Source organism: Protopterus annectens, chromosome 11.part0 (assembly GCF_019279795.1).
Source record: "Protopterus annectens isolate FY-2018-M chromosome 11.part0, PAN1.0, whole genome shotgun sequence".
Lineage (NCBI taxonomy): Eukaryota > Metazoa > Chordata > Ceratodontiformes > Protopteridae > Protopterus > Protopterus annectens.
In genome coordinates, this window is record NC_056745.1 from 1,144,222,586 (window position 1) to 1,144,245,155 (window position 22,570).

The 22,570-nt window shown below is 42.2% G+C and overlaps 1 protein-coding gene across 1 annotated transcript in view; it reads left to right on the forward strand.

The window, feature by feature from the left end:
• The window catches only part of LOC122815037 (gamma-secretase activating protein), a 1,452,063-nt gene that overhangs the window by 999,206 nt on the left and 430,287 nt on the right, over positions 1–22,570 (forward strand). The window contains exon 16 of the mRNA XM_044087286.1: positions 1,778–1,848. Coding sequence (XP_043943221.1) covers positions 1,778–1,848 — 71 coding nt within the window. The remainder of the gene's footprint in view (positions 1–1,777; positions 1,849–22,570) is intronic.

A 22,570-nucleotide genomic window follows, 5' to 3' on the forward strand; every position in this document is an offset into this window, starting at 1 on the left:
TGAATGTTAATCATACACCGACTCAGAAAGGAGTCCATTCCTGTCACGGTGTAAGAAACTTAAACATTTGGAGAAGTTAAAAAGAGAGGAGTTTTTCCTCAACACCTTGATGTCAGAAGAGTTGTTAGGCAATGGGGTGCTCAACACCTCAGATGCAGCAAACTAAACAACTGTTTCTGTCTTTGTCCAATGTAAGCCCTAGGCGTCAGTTACCGCTTTGCCTACATCCTTGTGATAACTAATTGCTTTAATTTCTCTTCTAATAAGTAGCAGCCTCTTCTAGGTCATATCACAAGCCACTCTGTTAGGAAGGATGGGGTAAGGCTAGCACAAACTGTTGCTTGCTTTAAATGTGTTTCTGTTTAAGAATTCCCTGTTGCAAGTGCCAGATCCAGGTTATACATCCTCAGCTGGCATTACAGCCCAAATATCCAGTTCAGGATTTAGATTGACTTTGGTAAGACAGTTCTGCAGGGCATACCAATATAATGTTACTACTCTTTCTTGCATAACTGATAATAGTATGAATAGAAAAGCTCTAATGACTGAGATTGCCATGATGAATACCAGTTATTATGCAAGAACCCACTGTGACTCAGATCTCCACGGACATACTGTCCTACTTTCATTCCCCATTGAAGACTGTAGCACAGATGATGCTTATTTGGCTTTTTATTGTTCTGGTCCTTTCCCACTTCCTTGATGGACTTCTTGCACAGTGAGAAGACAGAGTGAGAGAGTGAAAGAGTGGGAGAGGAAGAGAGGGAGGACACTTTCCTCCTTGATGACAGAGACATTGCAAATGAAAAGTTGTTCTTGGAAGCTGTTTGTAAAGTCTGCTAGGCAAACTTCCCCTGACAAAATGTTGTTCAAATGAGAAGTGAGAGCCTGAGATGGTGTTGAAGATCTATGGTACATTCATAAATAACAAGATTTGTTGATGGAATACATAAAGTGTTTATTTGAGTTTAATTTACTTTCAGTAGCTGTTTCTTTCTGTTGTCGCAGCATTCTTGCATCTGATATGAATAATCTTTACTTAAAATGGGATGTTTGTGCAGACTTCTCAACACTTTGCTTATGAGAAGTTCCTAAACAAAGTATGTTAGCAGAATAACAAAAAGGGCACATTAAAATAAATTATACTTAAGAATCATATTGCCGTTAAAGAGAAATTCAATGCAAACAGCAGGGCATTCATTGCAAACAAGGCATATTGTGCAATTTGTTCTTCTGATATTTTTTTTCTTCTGTTTACACATTACACATATCGGGACTCATCCTAACTTGATTTCTTGGGAGATATGCTCGCCTTACAGCAGGAGTCCTAATTATTACTCTTGCCACAAACTGCAGTAATGAAATGAAACTGTTTTAGCTAGCTAGCTATTAAACAAGTTAGATTATTCTTGCTGGTATCAGAATGTTCATTTTAGTTTACAGTATAATTGGCAGCGTGGACTGTTATTGTTTTGACTGTTGCTTGGATGGGAAGACAAATGGATTTCCAAATTTCCATTTAAGTGATTTTTTTTTATCTGCTGCTGAGTCTTGAAATATGGTATGGTTTGCAAATATTCAAAGGCACTTTGGAATCCTGACATGTTTTCCCCCTTTTTTAATGATGCTTATTACTGTCATAGGATTATTGACCAGATCTAATCTCAAACCACAACAGATTTTTTCAGCTAAGTTAAGAACCTTTTGTGTAAGTTCAGTATCAGTTTAAAAGCGTTTAAAGTCTGTATTTCCTTCTAATGCCTTTTCTTTATTTTAGTTGGAACTAATCAGAAACATAATGGAAACAGTATGGAGAAAATATAACGTGAAAAACTGGAAATTCTGTTTGTAAGTTACAAAAGTAAATTTGTAAATGCAAATGTATGTTCTTTAGAGATATTTTCTGAAACGTAATACCTTTACATTACCACCGCATGTGTCAGATATCACAAACAACAGATTATATGCTGTACTGCATAAATGTTCATAATCATTACTTATTTAAATCAACAAAAAGGGCTACTGCAATCCAAAAGCCTTCCACATCTTTGTAAGGCTTTCCAGTTCAGAAACCAGCCTCCTTCTATGGTTTTCCCCAGTGGGGGCCATAGTGAGGGATGTGCTTTCATGGGAGAAGCCTGATGATAATATGGCAGTCCAGGTGAATGGATAATGCTAATTAGTTATGTGCTCTCCCCTAAATCTGGACTAAATCAACCCGATGAGTTATTTTTTCGTTAGAAGAAAAAGTGATTTTCATCTTTTGACATTGTTCTCCCATTCACTCCTATAGGGGTAGTATCTATTCAGGTAAGTATGGTAGAGCTGTGGATATGTGTGCATTTGTGTGTGTGCTTGTATATGTGTGAAGGGGAATGCCTATGCTACTATATTGTGTGAACTGGTAAGAAGAACACTAGTGGGGTCAGGTCTAACAGCACAAGGCTCATTTCAGAGAGGTGGTAGTGAGCTGCTAATGAGGTATTTCTCTATGTGACTTTACCATATCTCAGAATCAGTAACCTCTGTCAAGTAACAAGTGACAAATAAAAACTTCAGAGTCTCTTAACTGCAAAAGCATCACTACCCAGCTCACTAATACATATTCAAACTGACAAATAAGAACAGAGATACAATAAATCACCTGGGTCCTCATCAGCAAGTGCTGATACAAAACACATCTCTTAACAATGACATCACAAAGACTACAATACTGTAGTTCAAACAGCAGCACTATAGAGCACACATTGTACTCTTATTCATAGAGTTCATAGAATTCATTCAAACAGCACAGGACAAAAACTGATCTAAGACTATTACACTTCCCTCTATAAACTGTATAATAATAATAATAATAATAATAATAATAATAATAAATGAAAAATAAAAAGTAAAAAAAAAAATAATAATTTCATGTACATAAATGTTCTCTAAACCATGATACAAATCAGTGTAAGAGAGGGTGCATTTTAAGGACTGGTTTCAGGGACATGGAGTCATTTAGACCTGGTGGTTTAAAGGATCGTAGCTCAAGTATCCAACTCTGTTCTCAAGCTTCAGTGATGTTCTTAACTTAACACCTAGCTTAACAATCTCCAAGGCAAAAAAACTTGAACGTATCATGTGTCCCTGACTTCTGGACATGCACAGCAAGTGCATTAGTGTCTCTCACATTCCTGATCTCACCTAAATGTTCGAGGATCGTATCTTTGAAACACCGGTTGGTTTTACCTATATTAAAGGCAAAACATTCTTGGCAAAATGCATAGTAAATCACATTGGCAGTTCTACAGTCAGTGTAAAAAGAAAAATCTATGGTATGCTTCAATATCAGGTGCTCAAAAGTATGGCCAGAATATATATAATGGCATGCTCTGCAGTTCCTACATGGAAAAGTATCAGAGCATGAAGAATTAGACAGGTTAACACAGTCTATATTATTCCTATAGCAGAGTTGTCTTTTCAGAGAGATGCCATTACGAAAACTAAACTGCAGTCCATTGTCTGCTATGTCAGCAAGATCAGGGCAGCTCCATATAATATCCCAGTTCTTTTTAAGGATGTCTGTAATTATATTAATGTCACTAGAGTATGTCAAAACACATCTAATGGTTCTATTATTTCCAGATACAGTACCAGGGGTCATTGCAAGAGCAGGAAAATCAGAAAAATATGGTCTAGCTATACTTACTCTTTCCAATCTGACTCTCTGTATGCATGTATTTGTATTTAAGAGACTCTCTGAAATTTTTGCTTGTCTGATGAAGCATTTGTTAGTTCAGTGCGAAAGCACTTACCTGTGTAGTGTCGTTGAATAAACTGATTTTTTTAAAGTTTCTTTAAAGTTTGTTTTACTTTCAGTTGCCATGCAAGTCGCATTAAGTTGTATTGTTTGACTTTTTTGCTTTTTTACGTGCGACTGTACCCGACAGGTTATATATTTATATTTTTATTTCCGAATGTCAAGTAAAGGATGCATAAAAGACTCTCCGTAATCACTTGACAGGATCAAATATGACATTGATTTATGTTTCTCTGTTGTTGATTTTAGCAGTTAAAGCTTTTGGGATTTTGAGCTATTGACACAAAGCCTGGCCCGGTCATATAGGAAAACATTGACTTTCTGAAGTTACTATTACCTCTAATGATTACAATGATGCACTCCCCTTGGAAGAAGAAAAAGAATCTAACTGCTGCCTTTTTGGAGGTTTTCTTCATATCATCCTGTAACCTTCACACTCTTGTCCCCATTAGAATCCTAGCATTCTGAGATGCCAAGAGAGAAAAGAGTTATTTTCAGTCATATTAGCTAAATATTTTACAGAATACTGCATCATTGCTAGAATCCTCTGTAATGCTGATTGACTTGTGTAAGTCGATGTACATTATTGATCTTTTTTCCTTTATCATGCTTCAATTCCTTTAAAGCTAGAACAGGATCCATGGATTTTGGACATGGATTTATACTGGATTTTATTTAACTTGAAATTGTGTTCTCATAATCTGTTTAGCAAATGTCACAGTTTCTTGTAATACTTGTTTTATATTTGATCCAGCTCTTCTAGAGCATTAATTATGTTTAAATCCTTCAGTTATTCAAGTGATTGCTCTGTATAATACGTCTGGTATTAAAAACACACCAAATATAAATGAAAAGAATGTATACCTTCCTAATAGCTCATTAAATGAATATAAAGAATAATTGCTAGAAACTATGAAAAATAAATTGTTTGTGGATACTGTTGAAATGAAGGAACCTGATATTGTGAAATATGAAAAAGGTTTCCCAGAGAGGTATGTAAGGCATACTGTCAGAATGCAGTACTGAGAGGTAATGTAAAGAATGCAGAATTTAAATCAGACACAGGTACAAAATGTTGTATTTTGACTTAATACGCTTTCCAACAAATGGGGCTGGAAATTCTTATGAGAGAACTGTGTCTGCAATGTTAACGTATTCTGGCCACCTCTTAGAACCATTAGTTCACAAATCGCTGACACATCAGTATAGAAATCTGAAGTAGTGCCTTCTTTTTTCAAATAGTTCTGTTTAAATATATGAATTTACTTATTTTGATAACATGGCTTACAAGAAGCTAGGATGATATATTAATCAGCATTGTAAAAACAAAGACTGCATTTGTTTAGAATCAATCAGAGAATAACAGGATGTTTCAGATACGGGTCTGTATCACGAAATCGAACTTCCAAAGTGTCAAACACCATAAGTTTGAATTTGGAAGATTGAATGCGGATAACATAGACACTTCAAAACAGCAAATTTTTTCCCTGGGAAAAAATTTGCTGTTCCAAAAAACACACACATAACACAATCACACCAACACCTTCAAAACCTACACTAAACCTAACATAGACCACTATCTATGCACTATTCTTAACCCAGCCCTACCCCTAAAGTCCATCACTACCACACACTTACCTGACCCTTGCCCTAACCCTAAAGTCCGTCACTATCCGTTTGTACAATTACCTTGACCCAGTCTGAAAATGCTGAAGCTGCAGAAATGGCCAACCGAATTCTTTCCCTGGGAAAGAATTTGGGTTTCCGCTGCTTCGACATTCTCAACTTTCGAACTACCAAGTTCAACCTTCTGGTATTCGGCATTCTCAATGTTCAGTTTCATGATAGGAACCCTCAGATACTGTGTAGATCATTTTGGTGATATTCTGCATAATTATGCTGATTGTTCATGGACTTATGAAGTTAGGAAAATATACAAAAACAAAAAACACTTGATATGGTGCTAGTGATTCAGCAGTACTTAGAAGTAAAGCAGAACAAGAAATAAAATGTATAAAGCCTTATACATTATTACGAAACCATTATAGCAATAAAATGGATGAATAGTATGGTTATCATTGTAAAGAAATGCAAGATTTACATTTGTATTGATCAGAAAGATCTGAATATTAATTAAGGGGAGCATTATTTAACTATACAATTGAGGAAGTGTTCTGAAGAATGTCAGATTCTGTGTTCATTTCATTGTTAGACAAATCAGATTTTCTGGCAGATAAAGCTCCAAACTGTGTATATTTCACATGCCGTTAAGAAGTTATAGGTTCCATAGACTTGGCATTTCATGAGCACCATAGGTGTTCCAAAGAGGTGCTGCTCAAGTAATTGAAAGTTTGAATAGTCATAGGTCATATTCTTAAATCAGGGACTGAAACTTGATCCAGAAAATAATCCAAGCAGTTATGTAATGTTAAGGGCAGATGACTAGCAAACATTATAGAACATTTTATGATTGAAGCAGTGTCGTATAAAGGTTGTACCTAATATGTTTCAGACACCTGTGCATGATGTAGCCTCAGACTGGAACTATTAACAGGAAAAAAAATAATTGCAGGTGTTCCAGTACCAGAATGTTGTGAACATCTAAACTAGCTGTGTTGCAAGTAGATGCTAGTCAGAATGATTTAATAGTTGTAATTCTGTATAGACCAGTTATCTATGGATTATGAGCATTTACAGATGCACAGAAGAGATAGTCTTAGATTGAAAAGGAATTGTTGATAATAGTGTATGGATGTATGGAATTATTTTAATACTCCCATAGTAAAGAAGTTCAGGTGGAACAAACCACAAACTCTTTGTAAAGTATATTCAAAATGTTTTTCTCTAAGGCACCTCCAAGAACTTTGAATATGTTACTTAAGATACATAAGCCTGATCTGAAAGAGAAATACATGCCAAACAATGGACTACATACAGCAAATGTGATGAATAGAGCCTATGTAACAGAGAACCATAAATAACAGCTAAAAATAAGTAAACATTTGTTTTGTGATGCCAAAGTCACTTAGGATTAATAAAAAATTAAAAACACATTTCAAAGGTGTACTTCCACTAACTTAGAACTACAGCTATTGAAAGACAATGAAATGTTGGTCTAAGCAAAAACCATCTGAAAACAATAAAATTCAGTTTTATTTTGCCACTTAAGGAAGAAATAAGCTATGCCCATGTCTTAATACTCAAAGCTGACAAAGTAATAGCCGCCCATCAATTATGAGAAGAGATTCTTGAGATGGTGTCTGAATCATATTTGGGAATAGTAAAATACAAGTAAAGAGCAGCAAATATAATGTTTTGGATAGGCATGCCAGCTGATATTGCAAAAGTACAAAATTGTGATGTGAATATTGTAACAGCAGTATAAAGAAGAAATGTAAGTATACCCTGTTCAGGAGCAGAGTGTGTAGAGATTTGTTCCATTTCAAAGAAAACATGCATCTCACGTGTGAACAGTTATTGTAAGTTCCATGAAATAGTCAAACGTAGAAACACAGTAAGCACCAGTGTGAGTAATGCAATAAACACAAGTGTGATTAATGCATTGAAATATCTGTTCTAAAGACAGACAGTACCTGATATTATTATAGTAACTAATAATATCCAAGTCAGAAATTCAAAAGATTTGTACAGAGATGGGAAGCCAAACACAGAACATGCAGTATGTGCTACTCTCAGTCCAGTGAAATATACAGAAAGATATGGGGCTGTGTTCACAATGGCTTGCACGGAGCCATCATGTCCGACGAGTGATCCACGAACAGCCTGCAGGGGCGTGTAAGAGAGCTCCTAAAATGGCTCTTACACGGACAGGGCTCGGATATGCAAATTATCTCACTTGCAGCTGAAAGGCATACAAATGAGGTAATTTTGCGATCCAGGAAGCACAAACCTGTCCGTGTAAGAGCCGTGTTATCTGCAGAAATGTACTCAGTTGACAACTGAGTACCGTTCTGCAAATAGCACAATGGAGCCTTATCAGCTCCAAATAAAGGTTGCATATGTTCCAGGAAGCATGCCAATGGCCAAATATGTGGCCACTGGCAACGTACCTCCATGCAAAATTAAAATAAAAATGTTTAAACGTAGCGCAGCGCCGCGCAAACTGGCTGCGCTAAAAAAAAAAAAAAAAACAGAAAAATATTTAAAACCCATAAACGTGGGTTTTATGCAAACCATCAATTTACAATGTAAGGGAATAGCAGGCTGAAAACAACATGGCCACCGAGTAGGGTTGCTAAGGGGGGAAGCTCAGTGTAAGACATGTAACTAAGCATTAGTAGGCAATCCTATGTAAATGAGTGTTAGGATAGTGAATTGCACTTTTATATAGCATATGAGCACATTCCCTGGAGTGTAGGAGTAGGATAAGGGGGAGTAACAGAGTAGGAGATAGGTGACATCACAGGGGGGGTATGTATGAAAGAAATGAAGCTCATTGGAGCAGAGTGGGATGTGAAAGCTGTCAGTTAGACATCATGGAAAGAGGTGTGTCAACAGGTAGTCATGGGAAAGCCAAGAAATGGAAGGTGTACACTGTGGATAACACCAAAGTTTCTTGACGAGCGTGCATGTGCGCGCTGGGAAGCCCGAGTAAGATGGAGTGCGCGTGTAAGCGTGAGTGCACGCGTTTACGCCGGAGTAAGCATGTAGAAGCCTGTTTAAACACTTGTAAGTGTGTTTGCTCTACTGTGCGTGCGTTTTAACACGAATAAGCAAGTTGTAGTCCATCTAAGCATGTGTGCGCGCGTGTTAGCTGCTGTGCGCATGTGTGCCCCTGTATGCGTGTCACTCCCCTCTGAGGAAACAGACAGGAAAAAGGAAGCACAACAAATTGTAGGAAGCTACCAGGGAATACTAGCAGAGCTAGCAGGTGAAAACAACCAGAATCAGGCAATTACACAGGCAGAACAGTAGCCCAGCGCAGCACTGAAAACTCTGCAAACAACAGTGCAGTATGTGTCTCTCAAGAGACACTGAAACATTGGAGTAAGCTACTAGAAGTGAAAACTGAAAAAGCTTCACTCAGACAAAAAATGCTAGGGGCTGCCATAGCTTTTATAAGGCGACATATGCAACATGCTGAGGGTGGTGACAATGCAAATGCTGCCGGCCAACCCAGAGTGAGGAGACGGAGAAGAGTGTACAGGCCCAGGGTCACCTACCAGGGGTTACATGAGCTGGAGATAGTGGAGTGCTATAGAGTGGACAGAGACCTCCTGCAGCAAATTGTTGAGCTGTGCAGGCCACGCCTCATACACAGAACCAACAGAGGGGAACCCATCCCAGTGGAAACCAAGGTATGTGTTGGCCTAAGAATACTAGCAACAGGTACCTTCCAGAGACCAACTGGTGATATGATGGGGATATCACAGGCATCAGCATCCAGGGTACTGCACCAGTTCCTGGATGCCATGTCAGCACATGTCGGTGATCATGTATATTTCCCCATTTCCCGTGAGGTATTGGCCAGCAATATGCGTCTCTTCCAGCAAATAGCGGAATACCCTGAGGTAGTGGGTGCAATAGACTGCACGCATATACGCATCAAAGCACCAGCCGGTGAGTGGGGTAGGGCCTACATTAACCGCAAGGGCTTCCCCTCCATCAACTGCCAGGTTGTGTGTGATGCCCAGGGCATAATAATGAATGTGTGTGCTGGCTGCCCTGGAAGCTACCATGATTCCCATATCTGGCATCTGACGCAGCTGTACCAGACATTTGCCAATGGGGACATCCCACATGGTCACCTATTGAGGGATGCTGGCTATGCACTGGAGCCGTGGCTGATGACACCCATCAGAAACGCACACACACCTGAACAGGAATGCCATAATGAAGCACACGCACAAACACGTAATGTAATAGAGCGTGTGTTTGGGCTGCTCACGTCACGGTTCCGGTGCCTGGACACATCTGGTGGAGCCTTGCAGTACTCACCAACTACATGTACCCAAATTGTCATGGTATGTGCTATGCTACATAATATGATTCTGTGAAAACAGCTGCAGCAGGACCAGCATAGGCTCGGCCCAAACAGCCCCCCACCATTACCAAGGCCATCACAGGCAGAGCGTGACTCGGAGGAGGAACAACCTGAGCCTGCCCCAGTAGGCAGAAGGAGGTGTGCCCAGTATTCCTTGGCCTTGACAAAGAGGCAGTGCATAGCACATACACTGGCTCAGTAGGAACCCTGGAAATGATACCTCTCCCTGACTCACATATATAGTAAAAGGGATGCCTAAGTTGCTACAACCTGCTTTCAAACATGTACAGGGAGTGTAGTATGTGCATCCAACGTAGGCAGCCCTGCAGCACCACCTGAGGCATGATTGCCATGTGTTAAGCAATGTAACACCATGTAGTATATGCAAACTTGATGACCCATGAGTAACATCCTACCTTCACCAAGCATGATGCCACAATATGAAGACAAGATGATCAATTACAACAATTGGCGTAAGTATTGTTGTTAGTCAAAGGGGATCCAATGCCTGTCAGCCTGGGATGACATGCTGAGCAAGACACGATGCTCTGCTATGGATGGCTTGCACCTATCACCCCTGGCCTTTTGGATACTGGCAAAGGCTGTTGTCACCCCCATAGTGCCTTGAATAGGTAAGGCTCAAAACACAAACCCACCTCCATAGGTATCACAAGTGATACGAAACTAGAAGTAATGCTACCCAATGCCAGAAGTCTAAACTGCAAGATGCATGCAGTCCAAACTCTCCTCAGCGTGAAGAATGTTGATATCTGTGCAGTAACAGAAACCTGGTTCAAGGCTCCCAAGAGCACCCTAGCACTACCAGGTTACACCTCATACCATGCTTTACAGCCCCAAAACATGGGACAAACTACAAAAGGAGGGTGAGTATCAGTAATTGTCCAGGATACCCACACCCCCATGTTGCTGTCACAGCATGAAGCAGCACAGACTATCCACATGCAAGTAACAGTGGCTAAAACTGCCTCCCAGTTCGTAGCCTGCTACAGACCACCCTCCTAAATCCAGGAACCCCACTTGGCCTACTTGAGAACACATGAAAATATGAAGGTCTCTCCAAATAACATTATATTGGGCGACTGCAACTATCCAAACATAAACTGGGAGCATTATTCTATCACCAATACCCTAGGCCAAAGGTTCCTGATTTCATAAACTGAAATGCTATGGAACAACTTGTCACCACTCCCACAAGAGGGGTAAACATACTGGACCTGATAATCACCAACATGGGGACTCTGTGGCCAAAACGAGACGTGTATCCCTCACTGGTAAGATCAAACCATACAGTAATCTCACTGGATATTCACATCCTGACCCCAGTCCCTGGCCAGAAAACCACAATGAATAACATGTGTAAAGCAAATTATGCACTCCTCCAAACTGAGGTGGAATCCATTAAAGCTCTTGTGCCTGTGGAAAATATGGCCCAGACCTCAGAACCCTTTATGGATGCATTCTATGAACACCTCCAGGAATGCATGGACTATGCAATCCCAAATAAAACCAAGACCCAATCCTCCAAAGGCAAGCATCCTGTCTGGTGGACCCCAGCCATTAACAAACCATGCAAGAGAAGGAGGAAGCTACTACATGATAAAGCAAAACCCAAAAAGGGAAGGCATCACTGATCAGTATTATGACAAATAACTATGGCCACACACAAAATCCTCTAAGGCCAGCTACGAGATAAAAATTGTGCAGGACACTAAGGATAATCACAAGGCTTTTTTTACTGATGGTAGGAACCTGGGTGGGAATTCCCAGATATGCTCAGAATTAGTCCAAAATGACAAACAATACACCAAACCCACAGACATTGCCAACATCCGACCTGACAGGTTCAGTGCAAACTCCCCCCCCCCCCACCACCAAAAGGCCAAATATCTATCCCAGCAGAGTGCTGGCCCCCTGACATCGCAGATTCTCAGGTAACAGCCAGCGTCCCTAAAGCAAAACACAAAGCATCAATGGGACCAGATGGTGTCCCGGGCTGCATCCAACATGAAGTCCAAGAAGAATTGAACACCAAATAAAACCACTGCTCAATCTCAGGCTTACCACAGGATATGTACCCAAACAGCAGTGTACAGCAACAGTGGTCCCTCTCCACAAAGGTGGTGCCTGAATGGATCATGCAAACTATCACCCCAGAATCCTGACTAGCATGGTCTGCAAAGCTATGGAAAGGATCATCATGGACCTCAGAAATAAAGATATTGGGGACCTACAGACACTGGACCCTACCCAATGTGGCTTTCTTAAGGGCAGATCCTGCCCCTTAATCCTGGTTGAGTCATTTGAAACAGTCACCAAGGCCATTGATGAGGGGAAGGTGGTCCACACAGCCTACCTGGACCTTGCAAAAGCCTTTCATACAATACCCCACGTGGGCATTATAGATAAGCTCACCAGCTTAAATATAAACCCCTATGTCACTAGATGGGTTGCAAACTGGCTCAAGGACAGAACTGACATGGTCAGAAATGCTGGAGCCATGTCAGAGTCCAAACCAGCTACAACTGGCATCCCACAAGGCTCTGTCCTGGGAACCCCCCTTGTTAATTCTCGGAGGTACAGGCCAACATGGAAGGACTGTGTCTGAACAAGTTTGCAGATGACTACAAACTGGGCGCCATATCTGACCCTCCAGTTGACTCAAGCATCCTACAAAAGGGCCTCATAGAAACAAGCTAAACACAAAAAAGTGTATAGTCATCCCCTTTGGAAAAACAGTAAGTGGCCACCAATTACCACATAGGTGGTAACCCATTAAGTACAAAAGAAGTAATAAGAGACCTGGGGGCACAAGTTGATAGAAATCTCGCATTTGACAACCATGTGGCTGTAGTGGTTATAAAAGCATTTCATATACCCACCTAATCATGAAGGTAATCACATCTATATCAGGGGAGGTCATCGTGCCAGTTCAGTCATCCTTCATTAGGCTCGCAATTGAGTACAATGCCCCTTGTGGGATGTACCTTAGCAGACACCTCCAGCAACTGGAAAGACCACAAATCTGCCTGATTAAACAAACTGCAGCTCCACACAGTGGCATACTGCCTGCCCCAGAGGTGAACTGTGCCTGATGTATGTAGCCATGTCCAACATGGAATCAATGCACATGCTGCACCTTGTAAAATCTGAATCCCATTGAGCTATGCACATGAGAGACCTGAACCTCAGCACTGAAATAATTAGGACATGCTGTAGTGATTGATCCATAACCCAGAAGATCCCTCCATTCTTGAGTAAATTCACAGTCCAAGTTAGCCAGAGAGTCCCTCATTGACTCTCTTCAAGAGGAATCTTGATGAGTGTATGGCAGATTGTAGGTTTACCCTGGGTATCACTTTTATGTCACAGTTAGACAGAGGCACAGTTTACTAATCTTGAAAAATGTCATGGCAAACTCCAGTTAAAATGTGTGTTGAAGGACAAACACACTCTGACTAGGATTAGAAATGCCGTAGGGCACTTAGCCTAGTGTTTCTCAATGTTCTCCCAAGTTGTGGAATACACTAGTAATGTCGGACAAGCCTGGTTTAAGTAGGCCATAGCTGAACAAAATGCAACATGGTCATACCTTAGTCTGGTGTGCACAGTATGAATATATAAAGCAGTGATGGGACTCAAACCCAGGATACTGTGCACCAGAGTGAAAGGACTGAACCACTACACTATGACAATATTACAGTGTTTGGTCAGTATGAAAGAATGTTAAGTGTATGCAAACTGTCCCATGGAAACCCTGCAGGCACAGCATAATCTCTGTTGGGTTCAGACTCAAAGCAGATGGGCAGTAAGAACACAACATGATTTCCAACACACACACTATAAATGACAAATATTGTTCAAGTTCACACACAACCACAAATGTAGTGGACCTCAGATCTCAACATATGAAAAGGTCACACTGGGCATGCTCACACACTTTGATAAATGAGACATATGTCAGGCAACAAACCATGGAAAGCCTGAACTAGGCATACTCACACACTTAGGCCATGTCTCAGTATAGCAGTCGGACACACATATCTGGCATTTGTATGCGTTAAGCCAGGAACCTCCCACAATACAGCAATCTGCCCAGGGCACACAGTTAAATGACAACAGAGACATAAGTAATATACTGGAACCCTGCCATGATCAAACATCTTCCACAGATACACAAGTTGTTCATAGAAACAGGGAAAGCTATGGCAATAAAGACCTGCAAACAGTTTATCAGCAACAAATATTGTGCATCCCAAACAAACATATAGGTGCAGAGGTCGATACTAGGCTGTTTGCCCTAGGGAATACATAAGCCTAGCCAGGGTGTATTTGGTGTCTGCCTCCCCAGTACAGTAGCCTACTGTGCCTCTGTAAAGTAGGTCACAGAAGGTACCATTTAAGGCTAGTTTGCTGTGCCTCCATCAAGCAGGAACACAGTGAAGATCCCAGGGGTTGAATTTGCAATGTGACAGCCATGTGGCTGGAGTTTGCTGGAAGAGGGTTGGCGAGGGTCTATGTCTAACATTAATTGGGATTCAATTCCAGACTGAGGGGAGCCTTATCTGTAGTGTCTGGGCAATTTCACTGTCAAAACTTGCAAGTGATGATTTTGAGGGATTGAAGTGTCCTGCCAATACTGTTCAGAGATGTCCTCCCTCTGTGGGATATTGCTCTGTTATGTATTAGCTCACTCCTTCTGTTGTACAGCTTATGTATGGCTGGTGTCAACCAGACAAGGTCTCTTGTTGTGGAGGAGTCTTGGTTTTATTTGGGATAGCATGATCAATGAAAACCTGCAGGTGCTCATAGAATGCATTAGTAAAGGATTCTGCATATTGCGCTGTATAATCCTCCAGCACAGGGCCTTTGAAGTATTCCACTCCAGTCTTCACAAGTGCAAAGTCTGCTTTTGAGAAATACTTTGTTAGCAGTGATTTCCTTGCCTGGGGGTGGGGATCAGATATGGACGTCCAGGGAAAGTTGGTTATGGTCATATCTTAATAATGGTGGTCTACCTCTGGTGTGGAACATAGAGTCCCCATGTCGGTGATGATCAGGTCCAATATGTATTCCCCCTTGTGGCTGTGGTAACTGGTTATGCCATAGCACATGGATTCACAAATTGTAGTGGCTGTAGGGTGATGTTGTTGAGGCCTGAGTAGTTCCCCCAGTCGATATTCCTGTACCTGAAGTTAACCACTGTAATGGCATATGTGAACACCTTCATATCCCACACTGTTCCCAGGAAAGCCAAGTGTGGTTCCTGGATATGGGAGGGGGTGGTCTGAACTACACACCAAACCAAAAGGCAGTTTTGCACAATGGTAGTTGTATATGTATGGCCTGTCATGCTTAGTGCAGTGGTAACAACCCAGAGGTGTGTGTATCTGTGATGTATATAGGTTCATAGGTTCATACTAGGCTATCTGCCCTAGGGCATTTATAAGCCTAGCCAGAGTGTGTGTGGCTTTCGCCACCCCTTGGAATGAGAATACTATGCCCATTTAGGGTTTAGTTTACTGTGCCTCTGTCTAATAGTGACACAGAGATCACCCCCGGGGTAAACCTACGAACTCCCATCCACTCGGCAAGATTTCTCTTGAAGAGAGTCAGTGAGGGGCTCAACCTAATATGGACTGGGATTCTGTTCCAGAGTGTAGGGAGCCTCTGGGTTATGAATCTGTCCATCCAGCACGTCCTATTTATTTCTGTGTTGAGGTTCAAATCTCCCGCTCTCGTGGCTCTGGTGGATTTGGATTTTCTGAGGTGGAGCATGTCCATTAATTCCGGATTGGACATGGCCTTGTACATCAGGCATAGATCGCCTCTGAGTAGGCGGTATGCGACTGAATAGAGCTGGAGTTTCTTCAGCCGGGCAGCATATGACATATGTTTGAGACCCTTGATCCTCTTGGTGAGGTACTTTTGGGGTCTTTCTAACTGCTGCAGGTGTTGGTTAAGGTACATCCCAAATGGGGCATTGTACTCAATTATGAGCCTGATAATGGAAGAGTATAGGGGCACGATGACCTCTCTTGATCTAGATGTGAATCCTTTCATGATAAGGTGGGTAATATAGAAGGTCTTCCTAACCACCTTGGCAATGTGAGTGTCAAATGAGAGGTTACTGTCAACTTGGGTCCCTAGGTCCCTGATTACTTCTTCCATACTTAATGGATTACCACCTATGTGGTAATTTGTGGGTACTTTGTTTTTCCCAAAGGGTATGACTATACTTTTTTTGGTGTTCAGTTTAAGGCCATGGCTCTGGCACCAGTTATCCGTTTCTACGAGGCCTTTCTGAAGGATGCTTGTGTCCGCTGGAGTATCAATTATGGCACCCAGTTTGCAGTCATCTGCGAACTTTGTCAGCCACAATCCTCCTATGTTTGCTTACACCTTGGAAAAATAAATGCCGAACAAGAGGGGTCCCAGGACCGAGCCCTGTGGGACGCTGCTTGTGACTGGCTTAGAGTCTGACATGGCTCCAGCAATTCTGACCTTGTGGGTTCTGTCCTTGAGCCAGTTTGCAACCCATCTTATGACATATGGGTTTACATTTAAGCTGGTGAGCATGTCTATGATGCCCGAGTGGGGTATTGGATTGAAGGCTTTTGCAAGATCAAGGTAGGCTGTGTGAACTGCCTTACCCTCATCAATGGCCTTAGTGACTGTTTCAAAAAAGTTGACCAGGTTCAAAAGGCAGGATCTGCCCTTGACAAAGCCGAATTGGGTAGAATCCAGTGTCTGTAAATCCCCAATGTCTTTGTTTATGAGTTCCATAATGATCCTCTCCATAGCTTTGCAGACCAGGCTCGTCAAGCTTATGGGGCGGAAATTTCCAGGGTCCATAGAAGCACCTCCTTTGTGGAGTGGGACCACTGTTGCTGTACGCCATTCTTTGGGTACATATCCTGTAGTAAGGCTAAGATTAAACAGCAGCCTTATGTGCAGGTTTACTTCCTCTTGGAGTTCATGTAGCATGCAACCCAGGACACCGTCTGGTCCCATTGATGCTGTGTTATTAGCTTTGGAGAGGGCGGCTCTCACCTGGGCATCTGAGATGTCAGGGAGGCTACACTCTGCTGGGATAGATATTTCTCCTTTTGGGGGGGGAGAAATTTGCACTGAACCTGTCTGCCAGTATGTTGGCAATGTCTGTGGGTTCAGTGAATTTTTTGTCATTTTGTACTAACTCTGAGCATATCTGGGAGTTTCCACCCAGGTTTCTAACATAAATATCTGGGAGTTTCCACCCAGGTCTCTAACATAACTAAAGAAGGCCTTGTGATTGTCTTTAGTGTCTTTTGCGATTTTTATCTCAAAGTTGGCCTTAGATGATTTTATGAGTGATCATAGTTTTTTGCTAGTACTGATCAGAGATGCCTTCCCTTTTGGGGATTTTGCTCTGTCATGTAGTAGCTTCCTCCTCCTGTTGTAAAGCTTGTCAATGGCTGGGGTCCACCAGACAGGATGCCTGCCTTTAGGGGAATGGGTCTTGGTTTTATTTGGGATTGCATGATCCATGCATTCTTGAAGGTGTCCGTAGAAAGCGTTTATAAAGGATTCAGCGGTGTGGGCTGTGGTTTCCACTGGCCCAGGGGCCTTGAAGGATACCACTTCAGTCTTAAGAAGTGTGAAGTCGGCTTTTGAGAAATTCTTCACTGTGGTCTTTTGTGCTGGGGAGGGGGTGGGATGTGGATTTCCAGTGAGATTAATTTATGGTCTGATCTCACCAATGAGGGGTATACTTCCGGTATGGAGCATTGTGTCCCCATGTTTGTGATGATCAGGTCTAGTATATTATCTCCTCTTGTGGGAGTGGTGACTAGTTGTTCCATCGCATTTGAGTTTATGAATTCTAGGAACCTTTGGGCTCGGGTGTTGGGGCTTGAGTAATGCTCCCAGTCTATGTTTGGGTAGTTGAAGTCTCCCAATATGATGGTATTTGGAGAGACATTCATACTCTCCAGTGTCTTCAGGAAGACTGAGTGGGGTTCCTGAGTTTGAGAGGGTGGTCTGTAGCATGCTACAAACTGTAGGGCAGTTTTGTCTACGGTTAGTTGCACATGGATGGTCTCCAATGCTTCGTGCATTGTCACTAACCTGGAGGTGTGGGTATCTTTGATGAATATGGATACTCCCCCTCCTTTTGTGGTTCGGTCCAAGTTTTGGGGCCGAAAAGCATGATATTAGGTATAACCTGTTAGTGCTGGGGTGCTCTCAGGAGCCTTGAACCAGGTTTCAGTCGCTGCACAGACATCGATGTTCTCCATACTGAGGAGGGTTTTGAGAGCATGCATCTTGAGGTTTAGACTTCTGGCGTTGAGCAGCATTACCCTTAGTTTTTTTCCACTTGTGTTTTCTAGGGAGGTGGGTTTGTCTTTTGAGCCTTGCCTAACAAAGGCACTATGGGGGTGTCAAGAGCCTTGGCCAATATCCGGAAGCCCAGGGGTGACAGGTGCAAGCCATCCCTTGCGAAGCAGCGTGGCTTGTCAAGCATGTCATCCCAAGCAGACAGACATTGGATCCCCTTAGAATGACACCAGTAATTGAGCCAATTGTTAAAGCTGATCATTTTGTCTTTGTACTGTGGCATCATTCTTGGTGAGGGTAAGATGCTGCTCAGGGTTAGGGTCATACCGGCCTGGGCTACATAATCAGAGAGCTCCTCTATGTCTCTTTTCATGTAGTCCAGGGAGGTACGTCTCAGGTCATTCACACCGGCACGGACAATGACTGAGTCATATTTGTACTTGCTTTGGAGTGACCTGAGTGCTTGTGTTATGTGGCAGATTCTAGCGCCCGACAGGCAGCTTACTGTAACCTTTTCCTTGTTCAGTCTGGTGAGCGGGACGTCAGTGTGTCTGACTATGGAGTCACCTATTACAAGTGTATCAGGCATGTTGTTTGGCCTTAAGGGCTGTGACTGTTTGGCACACTGACTTTGTGAACTATGTGTTGCATGTGCTATGTTTTGAGGTAGTGGTTGCTTGGATGTCTGCTTTGGAGGCCTCTGTTGTTTTGGTAGATTTTTAATTAGAGCCTCTGAGTATGTTTTTGTGTGTTTATGTGTTTGGTTTGCAGTTGTGATAGGTCTACGTGAGACTGGGTTTGTGGTGTGTGTGGTTACCTTCTCCTCCTGACTGGTTTTGCCAGTACTGAGTCGAGAGAGCTCAGCCTCCAGTGTGACTATATTGTTGCATCTCTCACATATATTTGTATTTGTTGGGAGGAGGAGAGGGTTGTCTGTGTACATGAGGCAGTTGTAACATTGCCTCAAGATTCCCAGATTCACCAGCTGAATTGGAGAGGACGCCAGTAATTGACCCTTTGACATGCTAGAATAGTGTAAGGGATTGCTGTGTAACTGAGTCAGAAAGTACCTATAGGGAAATGGGTACTTAAGGTGATTGTAGGTGGATGTAGTGCTTTCTTTTTGTTTAAGAGTGCTTTACCTGTGTAAAAATGCTTTAGGAGCAAGTGCTGCAAGTGCTGGGCTTTTCAGATAGAGAATAGACTGTTTAGATTGAAAGTAGAGCAGTTCTAGGGGAAAAACTGAAGAGCATATGGATATGGGATACACTTCCTGGTTGTGTTGTGTGTTACAAGTCCTGTGTTCACGAAGCATGGTATAAAACATAACCAGGCAGTGCTGATGTGAATATGTGACCCTGAACTAGGCGTCTGTTAATGCATATATATTATCTCCCATACTGAGGGATAGTAATAGATGTACATATCTCTTTGTAAAAACTGATGTCAGCACCCTATAAATACTGCAGGAGAAGAAAAGCCACCCAGTAATGCGAATAGCGTGCTGTGCTAATGCGTCTCTCTCAAGTGTCATAACATAGATAGGGGTTTGAATCCTGAAAATGCTCAGTGTGTGTGCGTGTTGGAGGGTGTGCATGTGTGCAATTCTCTTTGAAAGAAATGTCCCTTTTGACAACTGGAATAACCCATTACATGATGTGCATTCCTCTCTGTAAAGACTGATGATGTCGGCACCCTATAAGTACAGCAGGAGAAGGGAAACCACCCAGTAATGTGAATAGCGCGTTGTGCTAATGCGTCTCTCTCAAGTGTCATAACATAGTTAGGTAGGGGTTTGAATCCTGCAAATGTTCAGTGTGTGTGTGTTGGGGGTGTGCATGTGTGCATTTCTCTTTGAAAGAAATGTCCCTTTTGACAACTGGAATAACACACTACATGTTGTACATTCCTCTTTGTAAAGACTGATGATGTCAGCACCCTATAAGTACAGCAGGAGAAGGGAAACCATCCAGTAGTGTGAATAGCGCGCTGTGCTAATGCGTCTCTCTTTCAAGTGTCATAACATAGTTGGGTAGGGGTTTGAATCCTGCAAATGCTCAGTGTGTGTGTGTTGGGGGGGCAGCGGGTGTGCAATTCTCTTTGAAAGAAATGTCCCTTTTGACAACTGGAATAACACACTACATGATGTACATTCCTCTTTGTAAAGACTGATGATGTCAGCACCCTATAAGTACAGCAGGAGAAGGGAAACCACCCAGTAATGCGAATAGCGCGCTGTGCTAATGCGTTTTCTCTCAAGTGTCATAACATAGTTAGGTAGAGGTTTGAACCCTGCAAATGCTCAGTGTGTGTGTGTTGGGGGGGCAGGGGGTGTGCATGTGTGCAATTCTCTTTGAAAGAAATGTCCCTTTTGACAACTGGAATAACACACTACATGATATACATTCCTCTTTGTAAAGACTGATGATGTCAGCACCCTATAAGTACAGCAGGAGAAGGAAAACCACCCAGTAATGCGAATAGCACACTGTGCTAATGCATCTCTCGCAAGTGTCATAACATAGTTAGGTAGGGGTTTGAATCCTGCAAATGTTCAGTGTGTGTGTTAGGGGTGTGCATGTGTGCAATTCTCTTTGAAAGAAATGTCCCTTTTGACAACTGGAATAACACACTACATGATGTACATTCCTCTTTGTAAAGACTGATGATGTCAGCACCCTATAAGTACAGCAGGAGAAGAGAAACCACCCAGTAATGCGAATAGCGCGCTGCGCTAATGCGTCTTCTCTCAAGTGTTATAACATAGTTAGATAGGGGTTTGAATCCTGCAAATGCTCAGTGTGTGTGTGTGTGTGTGTGTGTGTGTTCGGGGGGTAGGGGGTGTGCATGTGTGCAATTCTCTTTGAAAGAAATGTCCCTTTTGACAACTGGAATAACACACTACATGATGTACATTCCTCTTTGTAAAGACTGATGATGTCAGCACCCTATAAGTACAGCAGGAGAAGGGAAACCATCCAGTAATGTGAATAGCGCGCTGTGCTAATGCATCTCTCTTTCAAGTGTCATAACATAGTTGGGTAGGGGTTTGAATCCTGCAAATGCTCAGTGTGTGTGTATGTGTGTTGGGGGGGGGGGCAGCGGGTGTGCAATTCTCTTTGAAAGAAATGTCCCTTTTGACAACTGGAATAACACACTACATGATGTACATTCCTCTTTGTAAAGATTGATGATGTCGGCACCCTATAAGTACAGCAGGAGAAGGGAAACCACCCAGTAATACGAATAGCGCGCTGTGCTAATGCGTCTTCTCTCAAGTGTCATAACATAGTTAGGTAGGGATTTGAATCCTGCAAATGTTCACTGTGTGTGTGTTGGGGGGTGTGCATGTGTGCAATTCTCTTTGAAAGAAATGTTCCTTTTGACAACTGGAATAACACACTACATGATGTACATTCCTCTTTGTAAAGACTGATGATGTCAGCACCCTATAAGTACAGCAGGAGAAGGGAAACCATCCAGTAATGTGAATAGCGCACTGTGCTAATGCGTCTCTCTTTCAAGTGTCATAACATAGTTGGGTAGGGGTTTGAATCCTGCAAATGCTCAGTGTGTGTGTGTGTTGCGGGGGGCAGCGGGTGTGCAATTCTCTTTGAAAGAAATGTCCCTTTTGACAACTGGAATAACACACTACATGATGTACATTCCTCTTTGTAAAGACTGATGATGTCAGCACCCTATAAGTACAGCAGGAGAAGGGAAACCACCTAGTAATGCGAATAGCGCACTGTGCTAATGTGTCTTCTCTCAAGTGTCATAACATAGTTAGGTAGGGGTTTGAATCCTGCAAATGCTCAGTGTGTGTGTGTGTGTGTTGGGGGGCAGGGGGTGTGCATGTGTGCAATTCTCTTTGAAAGAAATGTCCTTTTTGACAACCGGAATAACACACTACATGATGTACATTCCTCTTTGTAAAGACTGATGATGTCAGCACCCTATAAGTAAAGCAGGAGAAGGGAAACCACCCAGTAATGCGAATAGTGCGCTGTGATAATGTGTCTCTCTCAAGTGTCGGAACATAGTTAGGTAGGGATTTGAATCCTACAAAAGCCATGTGTGTGTTTGTCACACAGTTTGTCAATGTGTGGTGGGTTTTGCTTTTATTATTGTATGACATATAATTATAACAGTAATTGCAATGCACACATCAGGTATGTGTGTGCCACATACAGATATGTACCTGTGACCTTCAATAGTTCCTATGTGTGAAGCCCGTCTCATATGAATATAGTTGTTACCTGTGCCAGCATGTCCTGCAGATTCCCAGACTGTACGCCATACATGTATGTTGTTGACAATGCAGGCTACTGCAGTGATCTGTGTCCTAGGCCAACTGGGTGACACACTCTCATGAAAGCTGTGATATATTAATGTGGGTGAGGGTTCATGTTTGGAGTATATGTCAC